Genomic DNA, 14,329 nt, shown 5'->3' with positions numbered 1-14,329 from the left:
TTCATATTAATTAAAACATTGGTAATGAAAGCTTACTTTTGGAAATTGAGCCAAGCTGTGGTTCCCTACACGTGTAAATATAACAAATTCTTTTTTATTTATTTATTTTGAAGCCAATTTTGAAGATATGCACTTTTGCTGTTATAATTGTGGGTAATTTTGTCTTCCTATAGAAAGTTCAACATGAATTGTTGTCCGTTTATGCAACCCAATTGCTCGAGAAGGAGCACTCTGGATGTCATGCATTGCTTAGGGATGACCATTTTTTTTTATCAGACTTGGACAGTGTTATTATTCAAGCCTTCTTGCTGTTATTTCAGTTGCAATTAACTAAAGTTTATTAACATTTTTTTCCTGTTCTCTTGTAGGTAGAGGATTTATCAAGGATGTATAGGCTCTTTTCCAAAATACCTCGAGGTTTAGATCCGGTTTCTAGTATATTTAAAACAGGTTTTGGTCTTTAACTTGCAGTACATTGTTCTGTAAAGAATGTAGCATTGTGCCTCTGGTATTATTTGTTTCTTCCCCTTGTTTATTTTGAAGTTTCGCTGGGTTTTTCTTTATGCAGCATGTTACTGCTGAAGGTACAGCATTGGTTAAACAAGCGGAAGATGCAGCCAGCAATAAGAAGGTGATGTAATCTTGATTGTGTTATTTCAGATCCCATAGTCTTTGTGCAATTTGTCTTCTGAGGAGGTGCATTTCACAAGGCTCATGATTGATCTGCCATTACATTGGACTTGGTTAAACAAGTTAACATGAATCAGTCATATAAAATTATAAATCTATCTTATTGTGCATGTGCTAACTAGATGAAATCATTATGCATGTATTAGTCATACTGATGCATTTGTATTCATTTTTTTGGTGCTGGGTTATTGATACATGTGTATTTATGGAACATTGTTACTCTAATGAATTTGTGATTTAATATTGCACCAGCGTGCTTACTTGCTTTTAAGTTCAGGATAACAAAATTCAATGTGGGGGTAAAAGTATTTGCTCTAATTAAATGCACCAGATGCTGGGCATTTAAATCGTAGTGTGGGACTTTTGGGTGGTCTGCTTCTTTGACTAACAGAAAAACATGAAACTGATGGGGCGAAGCACACTCTTATAAACTCCGATCTAAAGTTTGATTTTGATTTCTCAAAGAGGGTCTTCGAGAGTGACTATTGTGGACTCTCAAGGTCTGAAATTGGTGTAATAAAGGGTTTGGTTTTGGAGTTATGCAGTGAGGTTTAATTGGTTAGAAGGGGCAAGGAAAGGGTTTTTTAAATTTATTCAAAGTAAAACCTGCCTTTCTTTGTTTCATCTAGCCCTCGTCTTTTATCATTATGCTATGTATATCATCCTTAATATTCTCTTGCACTTGTCAGAGATATGGCGAAGTAACCAAGCAAAGACTTGATCATGCTGTTCTGGTCTTCTTTCAACATTTTAGGAAGTAACTAATTTAAAGTTTGACCTTCCATTTGGAAAGTGGGAGAAGAACCAAGCATCACAAGCTCCATAGTTGGTAAGTTTAAGAATACCCCTGTTAATCGTTACTTCTCACATTTCTTGCAGCAGATGACCTGCAACATTGCACACTCTGCCGTCCTCAGACAGAGACACAATGATTCAATCACTTGGCTATCAACATTGCACACCAGCAGAATTTTTGTTTGATTTCACTCTAATGTTTTGTTTTATGTCTTTTATTTGTAGTTGCGATTGCGATTTCGAAGTTCTCTCTCTCTACCGATTTCGAAGCTCCACCGCCGCCACCATCGTCTACTAAGGTGAGCACACCACTGTCTACAATCTCAGAATCATCATTATTGTAGACTTGTAGTGACATTCATTAATAATGAAACTTGTAAATCTAAATATAGTTTATTTTATTTTTTTGGAGTGAATTCCAGTGTTTGTTGATTATAATGTTTTTATTTTTATAGTTGAATTTCGGTGAACTAAAATTCGTGTTAATTGCGTATAGGTATTGCTTGTTTTAATTTCTTTGACATTTGGAATTGAACTTAACTAAAGTGCACTGTTGTATATATCTGTTGAATCATGGATTTCGAATTAAATCTTTTGATTTGATTTAAATATCTTGAATATTCTGAGATTTTGGTTTTTTTTTTTTTTTTTTTTTGAACTTTCTCAAGTCAGCTGATGTTGATTTTGTCTGGTAATAGTGGCTAGAAGGTATGCAACTGTTATATACGGGATGATATAGTATATCACAGCAAGTGGGGGGGTGTTATTCAACAGAATTTGCTGGTTTTTAGATTTTTTTTGGTTGTCTCGTTGTGTAGATCATACTGCAATTGTGCCATGTTAAGCTTCTTTCTTAGTCTATTGACATATTTGTGGAAGAAAAAGGGTAAACCACAAAAAAATAAAAATGGACAGCTTTAGGTTCAACCCTCACACACTTGTTACCTTCTCCCATTCATTCATATTTGTCTGTTGAGATCCTAGGCTTTCATCATCTGATTTCAGTTATTGCTAATTGATAATGGACAGCTTTAGTGTATTGTCTCTTGTAGGTTTGGAAAAGATTCACCCAGTTTGAGCAAACTTTGGAAAAGATTCACCCAGCTTTAGTGTATTTTCTTTATTTTTTTTGTTAGTTTTTGGATTATTATCGTATTATCTAGATCTATAAATTTTTCAGGTCTGAGCTTTACAATTGTTCTTCTGACACAGGCTGAGCAAAAAAGGAAAGAAGCGCTTTCCAGAACAGGCGAAGAGAGTCAATCAGCTTTAGAGAGTTCACTACAAGATGTTGTATCACGTTATAGTTTCATGGATCTTTGGCCTTGCTCTTCTAAGGATATGGATCATTTGGCACGGCAAGAGGTACTTATTAAGTTACCATTTTTCTTAGTTCAATCCGTAAAATTAGCATTGTCAACATTAATATTAGTCGTCTTTAAGTAATAATGAACTGGTTACCATTGTCAGGCTTTTCCTTCATCCTCTTCCTTCTTCCAAGTTACCATTGTCAACGTTAATATTAGTCGTCTTTAAGTAATAATAAACTGGTTACATTGTAGAACTCCTTCCCAATAATGCCAAGGCAGCAGGTAATTGGATCATTGTAGAACTCCTTTGAAGTATCTGCAATTATTGGGAAGGATCCAATTACCTGCTGCCTTGGCATTATTTTCTTTGGGAACTTCTGCTTCATCCATTAATGTGTATTTGAGGGAATCAACTTGAGCTAGAAACATGTGAATCACACACACACACACATATATATAGCATAAAAGAGTAATTGCTAATTTGACTGTGAAACAGTCAAATGTTTCCCGACAGCTACAAAAGAGATATAATAGTTATGCATATGAAGGGATTGGCTGCCTTTTTTCATTCAATACCGGATAGATAGATAACATGAATCCCTATCATTGGGAGGAGAATGGAGTAGATTCTTTCAACCCTTTTTGGAAATAGTGCTTCTGCCTATCTCTTAATCCTAGAAAAATGGGTACCACTCTGTTTCTTTCAGCTGGATAATGAATTGAACTCGAGCTCTTCTTCTATATGATTTAGATGCAATGGTTCAAGACTGGCGAAAGTTAATCCAGATGAATACTGCTTATTTTATTTATCAGAGAGAAATGCAATTTGGACTGCATTGTTGTTTTATGGTTTCCTCCTTCAGGAAGTCCCTTGTAAAATTGCATTCAGAATTTTAATTTTATTTATTTATTTTTTTTTTTTTTGGTAATCCAGTGTGCTGTATTGGAACTGGAAATGCACTGTTGTTTTCTCTAGACTCTTTTGATGAAGTTAATGATAAAAATTTGCCAATCTAGCCATAATATGTTGATTTGGTTTATGTTAGTGTAGCAAAATTTACGTTAGGTGCTTCATGCAAATGTTGCATCATCACTCTCTCCTGGTGGAGAAAATCTTGCTAGGTCCCTATTTTCACCTTATATGAATAAACAATGCATTTAAAAATATGCATAAACAATGTGATTAAAGAATATGGAAGCCTTATTTCTTATTATTTTTTTAAATACCTACTTTGAGTCTAGCTAGTTGAAAAGTCATAGTTATCCAAGTGGCAAAGGGATTAAACTCTGGAATAAATTGTAAATTGAGATATTTTAAGTTTGACTATTGATAGTAGTTGTTGAGCTTAACTGATATTTGTGATTTACTGTGATTTACAGTGATTGTAGGTATTCGGAGTTTACTATGCAGAGTTGGATCCAATTTGGCGCTGTCTTATAGAGGTTTCTTGGATTGAAATTACATATTTGTAAATCGATTATAAGCTCAGCAAAATAGTCTATCTGGGGGTTCGAGCTAGAGAATTGTTTGACTGGAAAACTATGCTTTAGAGGTTTTAATGTTGCTCCTCATGAATTACACATTCTTTATACTCAAACCTTTTTGCTGTTTGTTTAATTTTCTGAATTGTGCTAGTGGGTAATTTTTTTGGTTTTGAAATGTGCCTGGTCGGTTTTGCAGGTGATGACCAATGGGAGGTTTAAAAGTGTAAGGCATAGAGTTATAGCGAACAGTTTGAAATCAAGGGTTTCAATGATATATTTTGGAGGACCACCATTGAGTGAAAAGATAGCCCCATTGCCTTCACTCATGGAAGGAGAAGACAGCTTGTACAAAGAGTTTACATGGTTTGAATACAAAAAATCTGCATACAAGTCTAGACTTGCTGATAATAGGTTGGGCCTGTTTGAGAAAATTGCAGCCTCATAATCTTTCCCGCTTTGTCCCCACCTTATTAAGGAAATGGTTTTTTCAAGCCTCAAAAAATTAGGGTTTTAGAATAGTTTGATCAAATCTGAAAGTTTTGTACTCTCTCTCTCTCTCTCTGTTTCTCTTATTTACCTTTTTTTTGTTTTTTGTTTTTTGTTTTTTGTTTTTTGTTTTTTCCCTCTTTGTTTTCATACTTCATGTAACTACTCTTCTTGTTATTAACAGAAGTTCGTTGATCATGTAACCATTATGAAATGTAGAAGCTTTTTCATGATATGATTGAGAATCAATCAAATGATCATATTCAGTAATCTCACAAAAGTAGTAGTTAAAAAAAAAAAAAAAAAAAAACTATTGCGGCGTTTTACAAAACGCCATTGTAGTTATTTTTTGAACATAACAAAAAGCTATTGCGGCGTTTTTGAAGTGTCGCTGAATGCTGTGTGACATCATTTTACCGTTGGGCTGTCACATTTAGCGGCGTTTTTATAAATGCCGCCTATGCTAATTTTACGACGTTTTTAAAGCGTCTTAAACTTACAGTGACGGCCGCGTCCTCGGCATTTGGTGGTAAGCGTCACTGAAGGAATTAGCGGCGTTTTTCAGACATATAGCGGCGTTTTTAAAACGCCACTAAAAATCATTTTTCCAGCAGTGCACTGTGGGAATGGCCAAAATCAGAATAATTTTTTTGTTTTTATCGTATAGACAACCACTCATATATATATATATATATACAATATGATACGAAAGTAATTTCTGGTTAGATGAAAAAACTTGTTTAGTGTAAAATAAAAAGTGAATACAAGATGAAGCAGGAATGAAATATTTGCTGATAAAAAAAACAGAAAGAAATATATATTTTACATTGAGAGAGATCATTTTATATATAAAATGATCTATATGTATACTTTTACGTGTTGAGGTAAACAATGTCTTTCACAGAAGTAAGGGGGTCATGGCCCCCATAACTTTTTCCTGATCCCGTCCCTATTTTCACGTTTAACTTAAATACTCACCTTAAATTATAAAGTAGATTTTATATTAGTTCAAGTGGAACAAATATACTAACTGTTTTATAAATAGAAATGTTAGTCAAATAAAAAAATTAAATAGATAAAAAAAAATTTATCAACAAAAATAACTTTATTACTCCATATAAAGAAAAAATACAAAAGTACTCCCCTTCGATAATATAGAAATGTTAACTGCATAGAATTAGACAAAAAATGGCTTGAGATTTATTTTACACTCAAGGCAATCTGAACTACAAAGTTCTAAAATGCCTCACATAAAGATGCTGATTAAAAAAATCTTTAAGCAGTAATACTCTAAACTTAAATTTTTTATTTAAAATTTTGTATAGAAAAATCAATCAATGATCTAGATTTATTCTTTGCATGGAAGCACACACCATTACAATCTTGAATAAAATTCTGAGATAGTTTTTCTGAGAATTTAGACTTTTTGATTCTAAAATGGGAAATCAGTCTTATAACAATAATCCTTTTTAATTATATAAAATAAAGATCATCTCATTTATAAAATCAATCAATGATCTTGATTAATTCTTTGCCGGAACCACACACCATTACAATCTTAAATAAAATTCTAAGATAGTTTTTCTGGGCATTTAGATTTTTTGATCCTAAAAAGGGAAATCAGTCTTACAACAATAATCCATTTTAATTATATAAAATAAAGATCATCTCATATATAAAATACATGAGTACACACATGGTCCAATAAAAAATTTACTTTTACACATAACTTGCACAATTGACTTAAATTACAAGAAAGCAATCATACAAATTTTCTTCTTTTTTCTACACTTCACATATAACTTTTTTTGAGCAGCAAGCAAATCAAGTTTTATTAGATAATGAAAAGGTACAAATAGCTTGGAAAGAAGTTGCATCATTGTCAAAACTAAGCATCTCAATTAAGTCGGCACCCAAAGCAAAGCTAATCATGTGCATTTCCAAAACCCTAAAAAGAATTAGAGAGATTCCAACTCAAAACACTCTCAATACATTCAAAACATTGCAACATTAGATTTCCTAAACACCCAAAGCTAAGCATCCAAAACACTTCACATATAACTTAACACATTAGATTTCCCAAAAAAGCTTGCGAAAAAAAAAATTAATACAACACGATGTTTTTTTTTGATTGGCAAAAAATTTAATACAACAAGATGTGATCACTGACAGGTCATACAATGATCTTTTCTTTTTCCTCTATTATTTGTTTTGAATTTTGATCCTTTCTCTCAATACCAGTCGAATTGTTCCCAATCCCAAAAAGGATCATTGTCAACAGCCATATCATCACTTCCCACTGTTTGAGAAGGAATGTTAGCATGGTCTCCTGAGGAGGAGCTCTCTGGTGAGCTTGCTATTCGCTCCATCGTTGGATGGTTCTGATGAGATGTGGTTGCTGCCTCATCATCATCACCAGCTGCATGGTGAGCTTGGTGAACCATTGCTTCGCCACCCACCGCTGCTGATGGCCTTCTGTCAAATGCTCGCAAGCAATTTGAATTTTTGTACACCCGGCACAAGCTAAACTCTTCTCTTAACTGTCAAAAAAGAAAGACAAACAGAAGATGAGAAGAAATTTTAGGGCACAGAACTTCTGAAAGAGTTGCTACAATACGCCATGTTGTTGTCAATGGAAAAGTCTAATTCTTATACATTTTTTTTTGTACATAATTTACAAATAGAAATATGTGACAATGATATTTTAAAAAATTAGCTTCGTTTGATGGGTTTTTTTGGCTTTAAAGAGATAAATTAACACTTGCAATATCATTCGGTATTTATTTATTTTTTTGTATAATTTTTCTATTTGTATGATATAACTCCTCAGCCATATTTATTATTTTTGGGTGTAATCTTGTTCAACATTTTTTTTTTTTTTTATCAGCAAAGAGAAAATTTTATTGATGAAAAAATGCATAATACACGCAAAATTACATCAACAAAGCAGGGAAGTACATAAAGTACCATAGCTAACCTTAACAATCTAAACTAGGTTAATGCTGCAGAATTTGCATATGAAAATTCTATATAGAATGCTATGATGTGGCTCGTAATCTTGCTCAACATAAGTGTAGTGCTACAGAATTTGCATATGAAAATTCTATATAGAATGATATGATGTAGCTCGTAATTGCATAAATGACATTGCTACATCATTTTGTATAACTTTTTCTATAAGAATTCTGTATATTTAGCATTTTCCTCAACATAATGGTGCAGTTACTTGGTGCAACACAAGGCCTGTTCATGGAGAATGGAACGTATAATAAGGATACTCCTTTCCTAGAGGGCTTCTTGTATTATGATTTAGATGCTTTGTTTTCTATCAAAATTATCATAAAATATTTTTAAAGCTTCACCTATGTATGCTTCAAAATTTTCCAATTAGAATTGTACATACAGAATCGTCTACACCCAAAATCCCAGTTTCTGTGTACCCAATGTACTCCTAGCCACAGCGCGATTGTGTTTCAATATTCATGTACGTATTGTACGATTCTCATCATATGGTTACAATTTGAGACACTTAAATAATAAATTAGCCCTAGTTTGCTTGTTATTGTAAATTAAGCACTAGGCAAAAGCTCATCTCACCTGTGAAATTGCACTAGTTGATGAGGATGGTGCTTCTCCTTCAATGGCTTTGTATTCATTCATCTTCCATTCGGTTTTCCTTCCGGTTGGAGCTCTTCCGATATAGAAAACCATAGTTCTCTTCCTACCGATCACTCGGTTTTGGGGGGAGTAAACATCACCAGGAGAGCCAGTAGCTTTCCAATACCCTGATGTAGTGAGCCGGTTTGGTCTTCCTCCTCGAGCTTCTTTCTCTTGTCTTGGAATAAAAAAAAACCATTGTTCAGAGTCCCCGCGACACCGCTCTCCAGCAAATTCTGATTACAAATACAACAATTAAGCAAAATATCAATACTTAGATTCATTAACATTACATTCCAGTAATTATATATATATATATATATTTGGATTTAGAATTGTTTTAGGGTTTGAAGTATTATCTTTTTTATCTTAACATCTTCATCAGATACCAAGACTAGAAATAAATAAAATAAAAGTTGTGCATGCCATGATGATAGATAAAGAACCTCATGTTTATACCTTAAGCTTGTGTTTATTGGATCTTACATTTGGAAGGAATTCTTTTGAAGAAAAAAGCAAATGAAAGGAAAATATAAATGTATTCAAGAAACAGAAATAAATGATCCAAGAGAAATGGTAACAAGAAAAGCTGAAAAACAATGATCAAAAGATCTGTCTAATTTAAAAGCTCTACAAAAACAATGATCAAAGCTATTTTTCTTCATAATAGCTTAAATTTTTAAAACGAGTTGATTGGTAATTAATAATTCAATATAGTATCAAAGCAGATAATAAATTTTTATAAAGAAGAGTCTAATGAGAATATAAATAATAGAATTTTAACAGCTTAATCTCAATAACTTGAAGGATGATCATTATGAATTTTTTTTTCCAACAAAATAAAGTTTTATGATGAAAAAATAGAATATATATCAATAAAGAAAAGGCTTTGGAAGGAACATCATTTCTTGAAAAGAAAAGAAACAGTTGAAATTTACCCATTTCTTGAAAACCCGGATTAGATATCATCAAAATAATAACAAAAATAATAAAAATGGAGTGAGTGGGAGAGAAGGATGGGGGAGAGAGAATTACGAGGGAGGTCCCATGGATTGAAGTGGTAGATGTAGAGAACCGGTATAACCCGGTCGAGGTCTTGTTGTCTCGTTCCTTCAAGTTTGTTTTGCAGATAAAATGAAACCAGCTCTTCTTCAGTTGGGTAGAATCTAAAACCTGGTGGCAGATCGTCCATTGCACCTCTCTCTCTCTCTCTCTCTCTCTCTCTCTCTCTCTCTCTCTCTCACTCTGAGAATCAACTATTCACTCTCTTCTTCTATATCTCTATAATAATATATGTTGTACATACATATATTTCTAACTTTGTAGTCAAGGACTCTCCCAAGTTTTTGCTTTCATTTTACGTATGTTTTGGTTTCGTATTTAAATTGGAGACAGAGAGACTTACTTTGTGTATGGGATAGGCAAAGACAAGGAAAGAGAGAGGGAGAGAGGGAGAGAGAGAGAGAGAAAAGGAACCACTGTACGGTGGGATTGCCTCGAAACTTCCACGCGGCTGTGTGGAAAACATTTGCCATGTCTACTGCTTTGTTACCGACGCCCATGACTTTCTTTGAATTTGTCAATCACCTGCCTTACGGTGTTACCGCACATAAAGAATTTTATAAACGCTTATTTTGCATCTCAAAATGTTGTTAATAAAATGAGAATATTTTGTGCCTCATTTTTTTTTTCTTCTTTCGAAAATGTTGTGAATGTATTTGTCAACATAATAATATCTATCTCGGTTGAAAATAATAATGATATCAGTAAATGAGAATATCTTTGAAAGATCATCATGAAAAAATATATTTAAAAAAACATATATATCAGCATGATGATACTTATTTTAAATGAAAATAATGAGAATATCAGCGAATGAAAATATCTTTGATGGGCTGCCACAAATATATATATATATATATATATATACATATATATATCAAGAACATATATGTTAATACAATGATGATTACCTAAAATGGGTAGAAGTAACTCTTTTTTACTTTGCACCTTGGCCAAATTTCTTATCCAGTAAATTTTTTTTTTTTTTTTTTTTTTTGTAACTAAAAATACCTTCGTACTTTTTCTTCTTTTTTTTTTTGGTCAGCAAAAGAAAAAGCACTTTATTAATGACATTTGCATGCTTACATATGAGAGAAATCGCATCATCCTTGATATAAGATATCACCCTTAAATTTATCTCCAAAGATGTGGACAGTTGCATAGTTATTGATTTGTTTAAAAATTAATAAATTAAAACTCAACTCTCTAATACGATAAGGTAAGTAAATTTAAAAAAATGATACTTCAAGAGTCCCTTTAACTGGAATTAAAGTAAGCTATTGTTGGATTATATATAAGCTTAGGTCCAATCTCATGAATAACAAGTCCAACAAATTATATGTAGGCCCAAGTCTAGAAAATAATATGCTTACCTTATAATCTTCGTGATAATTATGTCAAGAAATCTCAACATGGCTTCTTTGTAGTCCTAGTTCTACATATCAGAATTTGGTTTAGAAATTCAATAAAAATAAACATAAAAATGTTGTGTAGTTCAAATTAATTCTCAATATAAAATTTTTTTATATAAGAGTTGAATTTAAATCACATACTCATTTTTTATTCATACTTTTTTCTTTTTTTTATATACAATTGATCACATGATTCATGCAATTGATGGTTGTAGGTTGCCATCTTCACGTAAAAACGATAAGGATTGGGCTTTTATACCGTCTATGATCTGAAAGGAGGTTGTTGTCTAAGTTTATGGGATTCACTATTTTAATAATACGGACCGTTTATTTTATATAATTTTATATATATATATATATATATATATATATATATCATTCACAAAAATCATTGTTTATTTTTAAAAATAGATTATCTATTTTTTTTGTAACAAATTTGATAAATTGAATAGATTAAAATTATCATATAAACCTAAATTTTTTGTGTTGATAATATACCCAAAAAATTTTATAAAATGAATGATTTAAATAATTAAAATAGGACTCATAATAGATTCCATGGATTCGAACATCTTTTAATCCAGATTTAATTAATTTAGAAAAAATAATGGTAGTGTTAATTCTTTGTGTGTTCCCACAACTTATTTGCTGTTCAATTTGGTGGGCTCAAACTTTTTCATTTTCCCTATTTCTCTTTTCCTTCATTTGCATCCATGGAAGAATGTCTTTCTATTTCCATTCCTTTCTTTTCAGAGTTAGAATTTTATTTTTAGTTGGACATTCTAATTGGAGGATGTTGTTGGGCATCGTGACCCACCAATTTAAATTCTTTATTTTATAAGATTTCTTAAATAATTTATTTATGTAAAAAATTAAATTGATTGGACAACTATATAACTACATATAAAGATCAAATTTATCTCCAAAAAAAAAAAAATGAATGAAAAACATGATTTTGAAAATAAATCATTTGTTTATTTTAAGACAAGTGTGAACGGATCACATGATTACAATTCTTCGATCAACTTGATTTTTTATTTTATTTTTTATTTTTTTGTATAAATAATCTATCTAGAAGTCCCTATAAGAAAAATAATTGGTTAATCACTTGGCGCCTGCAATAGGACCACAACACCCATCAACATCCTCCAGTTGGGATGCATAATGTTAGCTATGTTATTATCATCCTATGTGAGTGGCTAACTCACCTTAGAGAGAGTGGGGTGGTTGGAGACCACTTTAGAGAGAGTGGGAGTGGCACCTCCCCTCTAACCAATCCACTCACCATTGCTGTCCAGCTACCTTCCCTCATGATATGTATAAATAGAGGTTGAGAGGAGAGTAGAATATAAGAGAGAACCATCAGAAATTAGAGTGTGAGAGCTGTGAGTTGAGTGAGTTTCATCTCCTCCTCTGTATTTGTATTTTTGCTCCATTTTAGTGATAATTCTCATTTCTGTCCGTGGATGTAGGCATTGGGCCGAACCACGTAAATATTGTGTTCTCTGTGTGTGTGAGATAAGTTTTCTGGGTGTCTTTGATCCTAACACATAATTGGAGAGTATCTTGACTATTCTTTTATTAAGTTATAATATACAAACATAATTTTTTTATAGAATTTTCATACAAAATCATGCGTCACTTTATTGTACATTCTTTTCAATGAACATAGTTAAAATTATGACTGAAATTTAATAGAGAAAAATGTTAAAAACAACCTTTAGGTAGCCATGTGAAAAGTATGTTGAGATGATAAATATTTTGACAAGTGTGTTTGGCAAGTAGTTTTGGGGTTAAAATAGTTACAAAAGATAAAATAGGCTATTTTAGTCACAACAAACAAAACATCACATCCAACCCATAATTATTACACTCTTCTCTCACAAAAAAAGTCAAAAAAGTTAAAAAGTCCTTCCCAAACCAAACTTTTTAAAATAACCAAAAAAATCAAAAAAGTCAAAAAGTCAACCCACTTCCCAAACAGAGGCTATGTTTATTGACTACTTTTAAAATTATCATTAACAGGGCCTTTAATAAGGACAATTATATTATTATTTTTCGGAAAATATTTGAGGGCCTTAATTTCTGTGGCTCAAATGGCTCAAATTTGCTAAAACGATGTCGTTTTGGCAATTTTGATGTTATTTTGTACTCAAAACGACGTCGTTTTGACAAATTCGAGCTATTTGAGCCACAGAAATTAGGACCCTCTATCATTGTTGTATTTTTTGTATAAAAAAAATTTTGTACCAAAGAACCCTTAATCCACGAATAGAACGCTAATTAGACATCTCAATTTTATTTTAAAATTTAAGACACGTGCCCAGTTGATCATGCTTTTTAATCATTGAGTACTATGCACCAGTTTTTCATGACACAAATCTTTAATTAAAATGAGGAATAAATTATATTTAGACCCTTCAATTATTTATAAATATTATTTTATTCTCTTATTTATGAATCAATACATATTAACCTCTCAAAGTGATAAATGTTTTGATTGAGAAATCAAAATGTAGAAATTTAAAAATAAAAAGATAAAATAATATTCGCTAATAGTTTAGAAAGTCTTACGATAATTAATCCTTACTTCAAATTTAAATAATACAACTAATTTAAACTTTGTCTCAAAGCATCCATTAAGGATTTCCCTTACTCAGTTGATGATTTGGTCTTCAAGTGGAGACAAAAGGGGCTGTGCTTGACTCTTCGGCTTGTTTCATTGTCTTGTTCCCCTTTCTTCTTCTCTCTTCTTTGGTTGGTTACTTATCAACCATGGGGTGCTTGCAATTGTTTGAGTTTGAGAGTTCTTTTGCTCTCTGCAGCTCTTGCTCTTTACTTAATTGTATCTTTGTCCTTTTGCTTTTTCAATCAATAAAGTTTACCAATAAAAAAAAAACTAATTTAAACTTTAAAAGTCATTTTGACATGGACAATGGGGTCTTTTGGGAAGCAAAAAAAAAGAGGCTAACTTTTAGCTTTTTATTCATTTTGAATCACATCACCTCTCATAATTTGTACCCACAAAAAGACAAAATAGACTAAAAAAACCAAAAAACTAATTTTTCCAACTTCTCAAAACACAATAATGTTGTTGTTGCTTTGTGTTCCACTCAAAGAAGGTTAAGGATGTTGCCTATCGACCTTGTCTGATTGAATTTTGATTATCTCCATTTTATTAAGAAAATTTTAATTTCATTTGATGAAGTTGTAATATATAATCAAAATTTGAAATCAATGATCTATAATTTGAAATCAATGATCTTATAAATAGGTAGTGCTGTTGGGTGGAGTCCAGGTTTTGTGTTTTTGTTGGTTTGATTGGCTGTGCTGTTGCGTGGAGTTCAGGGTAAGGGCAAATGGTTTGGTCCCTGGTGTGTTCATGCTGGTCTGTGGTGTTGCTTTGGTTTGGTCTGTTTTCTCGTTGGTTCT

The 14,329-nt window shown here is 32.0% G+C and overlaps 1 protein-coding gene and 1 long non-coding RNA gene across 3 annotated transcripts; one reads left to right on the top strand and one right to left on the bottom strand.

Moving 5' to 3' along the window:
• The first annotated feature begins 366 nt into the window (after nucleotides 1–366).
• LOC145822488 (uncharacterized) lies at nucleotides 367–4,240 on the top strand. Of its 2 annotated transcripts, XR_014363801.1 has the most exons (6): nucleotides 367–417; nucleotides 569–1,519; nucleotides 1,711–1,784; nucleotides 2,538–2,616; nucleotides 2,698–2,850; nucleotides 4,176–4,240. It is a non-coding gene; the product is annotated as an uncharacterized LOC145822488 (long non-coding RNA). The 2 variants fall into 2 exon arrangements; XR_014363802.1 differs by lacking the exon at nucleotides 367–417 and having other exon boundaries at nucleotides 559–1,519; nucleotides 2,538–2,596.
• Nucleotides 4,241–6,569: 2,329 nt separating this feature from the next.
• Nucleotides 6,570–9,806, bottom strand: LOC114318610 (NAC domain-containing protein 90-like). The gene is made up of 3 exons (XM_082919573.1): nucleotides 9,459–9,806; nucleotides 8,364–8,659; nucleotides 6,570–7,306 (listed from the first exon to the last, which is right to left on the bottom strand). The coding sequence occupies exons 1-3, from the start codon at nucleotides 9,613–9,615 to the stop codon at nucleotides 6,998–7,000; spliced, it is 762 nt and encodes a 253-aa protein (XP_082775699.1). The 5' UTR covers nucleotides 9,616–9,806; the 3' UTR covers nucleotides 6,570–6,997.
• Between the last annotated feature and the right edge of the window lie 4,523 nt (nucleotides 9,807–14,329).

Source organism: Camellia sinensis, chromosome 3 (assembly GCF_055761805.1).
Source record: "Camellia sinensis isolate YWXY chromosome 3, ASM5576180v1, whole genome shotgun sequence".
Taxonomy (NCBI): domain Eukaryota; kingdom Viridiplantae; phylum Streptophyta; class Magnoliopsida; order Ericales; family Theaceae; genus Camellia; species Camellia sinensis.
Note: the sequence above shows the minus strand (reverse complement) of the source record. Positions and strands in the feature narration are given on the sequence as shown.